This window comes from Calidris pugnax, unplaced genomic scaffold (genome assembly GCF_001431845.1).
Source record: "Calidris pugnax isolate Ruff unplaced genomic scaffold, ASM143184v1 scaffold24, whole genome shotgun sequence".
Classification (NCBI taxonomy): domain Eukaryota; kingdom Metazoa; phylum Chordata; class Aves; order Charadriiformes; family Scolopacidae; genus Calidris; species Calidris pugnax.
The window spans coordinates 33,475,299-33,483,187 of NW_015090922.1; the positions used below are offsets into that span (position 1 = coordinate 33,475,299).

The 7,889-nt window shown below is 43.3% G+C and overlaps 1 protein-coding gene across 1 annotated transcript; it reads right to left on the minus strand.

Annotated features, from left to right (window-relative positions):
• Positions 1-4,532: 4,532 nt before the first annotated feature.
• Positions 4,533-6,376, minus strand: SF3B5 (splicing factor 3b subunit 5). The gene has a single exon (XM_014950443.1). The coding sequence runs from the start codon at positions 6,332-6,334 to the stop codon at positions 6,074-6,076; it is 261 nt and encodes an 86-aa protein (XP_014805929.1). The 5' UTR covers positions 6,335-6,376; the 3' UTR covers positions 4,533-6,073.
• Between the last annotated feature and the right edge of the window lie 1,513 nt (positions 6,377-7,889).

The following is a 7,889-nucleotide window of genomic DNA, read 5'->3' on the forward strand; positions in this document are numbered from 1 at the left end:
TGTGCGCGGTGTTCAATGTTTAATTATAGCAGTCCAATTCTTCAGGCTTTATGCCCATGTGTTCAGCTACACAGGTATCCAGCTACACAGCAGCCTGCAGGTTACTGCCTCGCAGCTCCTCACAGATTGTAATAGTTTCTGGCCCAGAATATTTCTTCCTTAGCAAAAGTAACTGAAAGCCATTTTTGCATCTGTTATTCTCATTCCGCCCACAGCAGTTCACTACCCAGTCATGCCAGTGCCGTGTGTGGTCAACCAGAAACCTGACCAGAGAAGTGAGACATTAAACACAACCTCATGTCGTTGTAGCATGTTTACAAATCCTAACTTTCCAAGTTTAATCTTAACACCACTTCAGCAATGATGCCAGCATTGCAGCCCCGCAAGCACCAACATGGGCCCTACCCAAGAAACATCAGACTGTGAAGAGCTTCTGAGCCAGCCATGCTTCAGAAGGAAACAGAGTGACTACGGTTAAATGGATATTTTTTTCCCTTTTTTTTTTCCAATTTATATGAAGCTTGAACTATCATGCATCCATGATCAAAGTATCAATTCTTTGGACTAAACTCCTTTTTCACAAAACCCAAGGAGTCTGAGGAGACATATCCAGGGTGGACTGTTCCAGATGTCTGAGGTGGGTCTCAAAAAAATTCCAGTTATGAACTACTTGTGGCAGAGGCTACTCTGGTATGTTAATGGCGGGGGGAAGTCCAGCATATTTTCTGTGCTACTGCAAAAAAAATGTAATTATACACCTGGCATGAAAACAAGAAAGCAAAAGGCTCTGAACCCAAGAAAAACGTTATTAGGGCTGTATTTTTAGAGCAGTCAGAACGGATCAGGTGTGTGAGCATCCTGACATGTTTCTTCATGATGGAATGATGGCTCAGTTTCAAAGGGCACCAAAGAATACACTGTACTGTATTGTATCACTCGGGGTTTTGTCAAATCAAATCTGATGGGAATTAACAAGAAGAAGAATATAGGAGGAGAATGGCAAATAGACAAGGAATAAGGGAACATCAATGGAATTTTCAAACAATGATGTCTAACTTACTGAAATGTGTCACAGTTTAATCCATTTTAAATTAATTTCAATTCTCTTGGGCAATAAAGCTAGCTTCAAGGCAGCGGAAAGCGTGCATTTTTAGTAAGCCACAAAAGCATAGATTTTTAAATGCATTGTAATAATAGTACTAAAACAAAAGATTGCATGATTAAATGTTAACGACTGAGAAACAACTAAAGAAGTTGTAAGTGCACACTTCAGACCCCTTTGTGTACTATAAACCCAAATAGGTCTATTTATTGGCTTTTTTTTTTAGTTTTGCTGTAGAAAGTCTATAGAATTAGTGGTGCAACAGCACAGAAGCAACAGAGCTCTGATGAGGACTCAGAAACCAGTGATGCTTAAACCAGCTCAGCTTTAAAAAGGAATTATCTGCTAAAGTAAAATTCTGATGCTAAAACAGACTAGAATGTTACAGCCATGAATGTTTAATATATGCAAATGATCTTAAAAAACAACTGAGTTTTATGCTGAATATGACTAAAGCAAAAGAATTGGCCCAACTTTTACAGTTTGCAGAAAATAACTCATTACTGTAATTGTTTCATTGTGCAAATGTGAACTAATGTGCTGCTACCATTCTGATAAATCAGAAATAAAAAAAAAATTAAAGTATCCAGAACTATAGTGCTGTGATGACATCCTAGGGATCCCATGCTGCTCTTATTCACCCATTGTGAACAAAAGATACATGTTTTGAACCTTAGAACTATCCTGTTGGAACAAGCTAAGTATTTCTGCCTATTGGAAAGTTTTAGCAATTATTAAGTATCCATCCATCCATTTTTTCAAAGGAACCTTGCAACACAGCATGCAATTCTATTAGTTATCTGTGCCTTCAGCTGCATAGCAGCAGCATTTGCTGCCCTCTGGTGTAGCAAAAAAAGAAAAAATCACTTACAAGTAACTGGAATATACAAATTAGGTAAACTGCTAGGATTTCTTAATTTACAAAATAATTAGGAAACCTCACACTTACGCTACCTGGGTAAAGACAGCCACATTACCAAGAGAATGGTAACAAACATAATTAAAAATCTATGTGATAGTGTGCTTCTATGGCAATATTTTCTAGACTAAGTATAACCCATTTATAAGTGAAATAAACCATCTTAGCATGAATCTTTGCATGATTTTTCTGTAAGAGTCAAGCTTGATTCTTCCTCTTTTGAATCATCTATAATTAAGGCACCAGAAGCAAACCTTTCTCCTTTCACCTGCCATCCTCATACTTCTCACTGTATTCATAAATCTTAGATAACATCATTTCAGTATTTTTAGCTAAACAGTCATTAAATATGATATATAGTATCGACTATATTTTTTAATCAGAAGTGCATATATGTTCTACTCTACAGAGAAGTTACAAAGACATGTTAACCAGCAGAACAATTGCAAGTGAAATTCCTTCTTACCAAACACAATGCACATAAGTTGGAAATAGTTTGTATTTTTCACACTTTACACTACGTGAAATTAAGCTATGGAAACTCGGGAAAAGGAGGCAGAGACCACAGTGGGAAGCCCAGCTAAAGCCATACTGCTTGGATGTAGAAAGAACATAATGCAAATATCAAGCCAATTTATAAACAAGCAGTACCCTTCATATTTCAATCCGGACAGAGGTACCCAGTAGGACAAGTAACTATATTCTTAGGATGCTTTACCCTTTCCAATACTAAAACATAAAAGAAGTCACCATCTTCATTGGTTTGCAATATGCTTTACAATTTAGGAAAAATACCATAGTCTGCTGCGATTGAGAGACGGGACACTGCTTGATGCAAGCAAGTTGTCGATTTATTATGGCTTTCTCTTCTACTTTTATACATATCAGAAACAATACACTCAGATCAAGGGATAGCACGTCCCTTGATGACTGATTGACTCCTTAAGCGCTTACTAATTGCCGGTTAACAGTTTCCAAGTTTAGCACGCACTAATTGCCTGTTAACAGTTTCCAAGTTTATCTCAAGTCAGTAAAACGGTGTCAAGATGACCTATTGTTCAATGCAAGGTGGGCACTCTTGTTTCTTCGAAGCAAGACTCTTATCTTGTGCCTCCCAGGGCTTGCGTCCAACAAGTCCTAACATGTCCTCCCTTTTCAGTTGAGCAACACTGGGAGCCCTGCAAAGGCGGGCTGAGCCATTTCCTTCAATAGTCCAGAAACACACTCTTCAGCATCTTCAAGTTTATCTCGAATTCTTAGGAATTAACTTCCTTTGGTTTTCTCTATTTCTTAAGGAAGCGCTTGCAATGTTTCACAATCATTACTTTGTACAGACACTCTAAAAAACTTTTCCAACCACACTAAAAGAGCCACATCGTTAACTGGGATTCAAGCAAGCATAACCAACAAGTTCACAGAATCTTCATGGTTGGAAGGGACCTTTGAGATCATCAAGTCTAACTATACGTTCATCGTATTCAATCATACCATACGATCATCAAGTCCAACCAAGTTCCCCCACCACGTTACTGTGACTTGTCTCTGAAGGCTGCTTGCCCTTTATAATGAAGAGTCATCCTGCAAGGGGGCACTGATCTTTACTTATGTGTCACGTGTTTGTTGCTCGGCCTTTAAAATGTGCTGAGTATTGAGAATATTGGAGTACAAGTCATATGAGGAGAGGCTGAGGAAGCTGGGGTTGTTCAGCCTGGAGAACAGGAGGCTGAGGGGAAGCCTTATTGCTCTCTACAGCTACCTGACAGGAGGTTGTAGAGAGATGGGGCTTGGTCTCTTCTCCCAAGTCCCAGGTGAAAGGAGTAGAGAAAACGGCCTCAAGTTGTGCCAGGGGAGGTTCAGGTTGGATATTAGGAAAAAATTTTACACTGAAAGGGTTATCAAGCATTGGAATGGGCTGCCCAAGGAAGTGGTAGAGGCACCATCCCTGGAGGTGTTCAAAAGACGGGTTGACATGGTGCTAGGGGGCATGGTTTAGTGATGGTTTTTTTTTGTCAGAATTGGGTTGATGGTTGGACTAGATGATCTTGAAGGTCCCTTCCAACCTAGATGATTCTATGATTCTACTATCAAGGGACAGAGTTAATTGTTAGCAGTTTATACTCAAATATCATCCTTGAAATGTTTTTTAAGCTTGAATTTATGAGTGGATTAAGTTGCAGTTTCTGGTTTTCCTTCCATGTAAGAGATTCAAGAGTTGTCTTCACAAAACATCACAAGTTCTGTTTCCAGCCCATTACAAAACCTGTACTCTCACCCCAGCTATTCCCGTTCCCAAGTCCCAGAGAGCAGATGAGACACCTTTTGGACACCTACTCGTGGGGCAACACAATAAAGCAATTGATGCTTCTGTTCTTTCTTCTCTCTGGACAGTGACTATGGTGTATGTAAGGGGAGACAAACAGGAACAGGAGTTTTCCAGTGGGACTCGCCCATGCCATCCTTTGTCACCAAACACGTTGCCTGCTCACTCAGGGAAAAGGCAAGTTCCTAAGATTCAGTCACAGAACAGATTTTTATTAAGAGTAACAGTAACAGGAAACTTGCTGGATTTAGGTACAAATTTTGCTCAGTTTTCACAAGACTGCATTGCAGACCTACTGGTCAGTGCCCAAATTCAATTAAGGGAAATCTTTCAGCCACATTCCTCAGTATGTGAGGAACAGGCACTCTTCAAACAACTTGCTCCAGCTCGCATGGAAAGTGAGAAACAGTTCTTCCCCACAAAACTTGCAGGTAAAATTTATTTAGGACCACTTCACCCATGCCCTTATCTTAGTACCTGCAACACAACTGGAAAAATGCCGCTTTTGAATTCTTCGGAAGATGGATTCACTGCCATGAATGTGGCCTCGGGAACATGCACGCTTTTCCTTACTTTATTACAGTATTATGAATAACTTAGTTTGTAAGACTTGATAAATGAGTCACCTGCTCTGTGTCAAAAATGAGAGCACTTAATTTCTCCTGGCAACATATCTCTAAGTCTTACTTTGAGGTCTTCCCATTCATTAGAAACTAAAATTTATTTTTACTATGGCACGAGAATAGAAAACCTATTTTAAGTGGCAAATCAAAATCAAAACCCATTCAGCTTGGAATCTGATCTGAGACTGTGTCAGCTCAAAGCATTTTATTTCAAAGTAATAGTGAATAACCCTTAAGTTCCCCTTGGGAAGGGCAGATAAATTTGGAGAAGTCTTCCAGCAAAACAGTTTAGCTTCTCTGCATCACCTATTCCATATTAACAGTGTCTAACCCCACAATACACTTGTTTAGTGCCATATAGAAAAAAAAATAATTACTAGATGACTAAAAAGCATTACTAAAAGAAAAGTAGTAAAGTTGGATCAGAGACAATCAAGGTTTGGAAAATTCGAACTACAGGCAAGGAGGATGAGGGAAGAAAATCGTACTTAAAGAAAAGCCATTTTGGAGTTTTAAAGCACTACAACAATTGACTTATGCTGTCCCACAAATTACCCCACACAATAAGCGCTAACAACAAATCAAATCCTTTGAGTGTCAACAAGCTTCCTCCCTCTCCTCAAAACACGTTTTTGGAAAGCGAAGCTTCCTCCCTCTCCTCAAAACACATTTTTGGTAAGCAAGCACGCATCAGCCTGGCTGGGAAAATACTATCCATAAAGTATCCAAGACCTGCACCTCGGATGGTGGCACCGAAACGCTAAATACTGAGTGACCAGCACTCCTTTTAGAGCAAAGGGCTCCTGTGAGCAGATTACCAAGCAAAACATCAGAAAATGCCCAGCGAGTTTTATTCTTTTCCATTAAAAAAAAAAAAATCCAAACGATTGTACAACGGGTTAAACGGGTAGGAGCTGTCCAGGAGCAGGCATTTTACAAAACTCGGTCCCCGTCAGTGTCCTTCGAGGGAGCACCACCCGAGGAGAGCAGAGGGACCAGCAGGGCGGCGGGCCGCAGGCGGGAGGGCTCCCCGCGCTCACTGGGGCGGCTCCTGGGATCTTCCCCGGGGTGGGCCGGCAGGCAGCCGCCCTCAGCGGAGCCCAGGCGGGCTAGGACTCGTCGGGCTTGTCGGCGGGCGGCCCGCAGGGCTGCAGCATCTTCTCCATCAGGTTGAAGCGGACGCGGGCCTTGCTCTCGTTCTCGGCGATGGCGAAGTAGTTGAGGAGGTCGAAGTGGCCCATGTAGGAGCAGTACGAGTCCCGGTGCTGGTTCACCAGCCACTCCCACTTGGTGGTGTCGGCGTGGCCCGTCCCGATGTACTTGGACTGCAGGTGCTCCAGCTGGCTGTGGATGGTGTAGCGGTCCGTCATCCTGGCGGCCGGCGGGCGAAATGGCGGGCGGAAGTGACGTCGCTTCCCTGCAACCGGGAACCTTCTCCGCCCCTCCGACCGGGGCACAGCAACCACCCCGGCCCCACGCCCGATCCTCGGGCCGGCCAGCCGTTAATTACGGCTCCGCGGTCCGCTCCGGAAAATTAAAGAAAATTAAAAGATGAATTAAAAAATTAATCCATGAGAACGGTGCTTTCCTGCCGCGATGCACGATGGGAGCGCCACCGAAGGGCATGATGGGAGTTGTAGTCTTCGCCTCTCGCCGCCCAGGCGGGCCCGGGGGGGAGCCGGGCCGCCCCCTCCTCGGCCCCCTGCCCCGGCGCTGCGGCCTGGCCGGCACGGCAAAAGCCCGAGGGCCGCCCCTCGGGGCGCAGCTCATCCCAGCTCCTGGAATTGTCTCTGTATAAACGGCGTCTCATTTTTGCCTCCTAAACAGGCGACACAGGGAGTCTGGCTCTGAAGAAAGATAAAGCTGCCCAGAGAAGAGCCAGGAGGTGCCTGGAGCCGCCCAAACCACTCCTTTTCCTTCACCCTTGGGCGGCTGGAGGGCAGTGCAACACTTTCTGTGGGGGCTCTTGTACAAGAAGTCCATGTAGAGAAAGACTGAAGAAGTGCCTTCATGCCTTCAGTGGAGCCCAGTAACAGGACAAGGGGCACCAGGCACAAAGTGGAACTGAGGAAATTCCTCCTTGACATGAGGAAAAACTTCTTTACTCTGAGGGTGGCAGAGCACTGGAAGAGGCTGCCCAGAGAGTTCTGTGGAAGATATTCAAACCCCAAAATCTCTGGAGATACTCAAAACCCACCCAGATGTGTTCCTGTGCAACCTGCTCTGGGTGATCCTGCTTTGGCAGGGTGGTTGGACTAGATGATCTCCAAAGGTCCCTTCCAACCCCTACAATTCTCTGATTCTGTGATTCTCTGATTTGCAGGGCCTCCCAAAATAAGTAGTTTGGTGAGGTTCAGTCTGTTACATGCCGCTGATGAAAAGCACCATAGGTCCCACCGCTGCTCCTTGGTAAGGTGCAGAGCTCTTACTTTTCCTCAGGCAGGCTTTGCAGCTGAGCCAGGTCAAGGGATTTAAGCGAAAATTAAGTATTACTGTTGAAAAAGATTATTTTTTTGACAGTGCAGGTGGTATTTTTAAGTGAATGTTAAACTCACAAGCAGATACAAACCCCACAGAAGTTATAAATGGCATTGTCTATCTTCTTTGGTCAGAATGGAGCTTGAGATAAATTTTATCTGCCACATAAGTAGTCTTTCTTCTCCAGCTCTCTTCAAGAGCTTACATAACGTTAAGTTTAAAATACATGAAATGATTCATGCTTTCATATGACGGTAGTGGTTTTAATTACTTGTTTTAAAATAGAAAGGACATGTTGCCAGAAATCTTCCAATAGGACACTGAGCTGCTTCATCCTGGCCTTGTTAACGCCCTGTAGTCAAAAGAAATCTACAGAAATATTCTGTGAAAACCCGGATGATTCTAAGCCCTTTGTTTAAAAGCAAGCAACTTATAAAACCAAGGCCA

Coding starts and splice junctions, on each gene's coding strand:
- SF3B5 (XM_014950443.1), bottom strand. CDS start 6,334: ATGACGGACCGCTACACCATCCACAGCCAGCTGGAGCACCTGCAGTCC.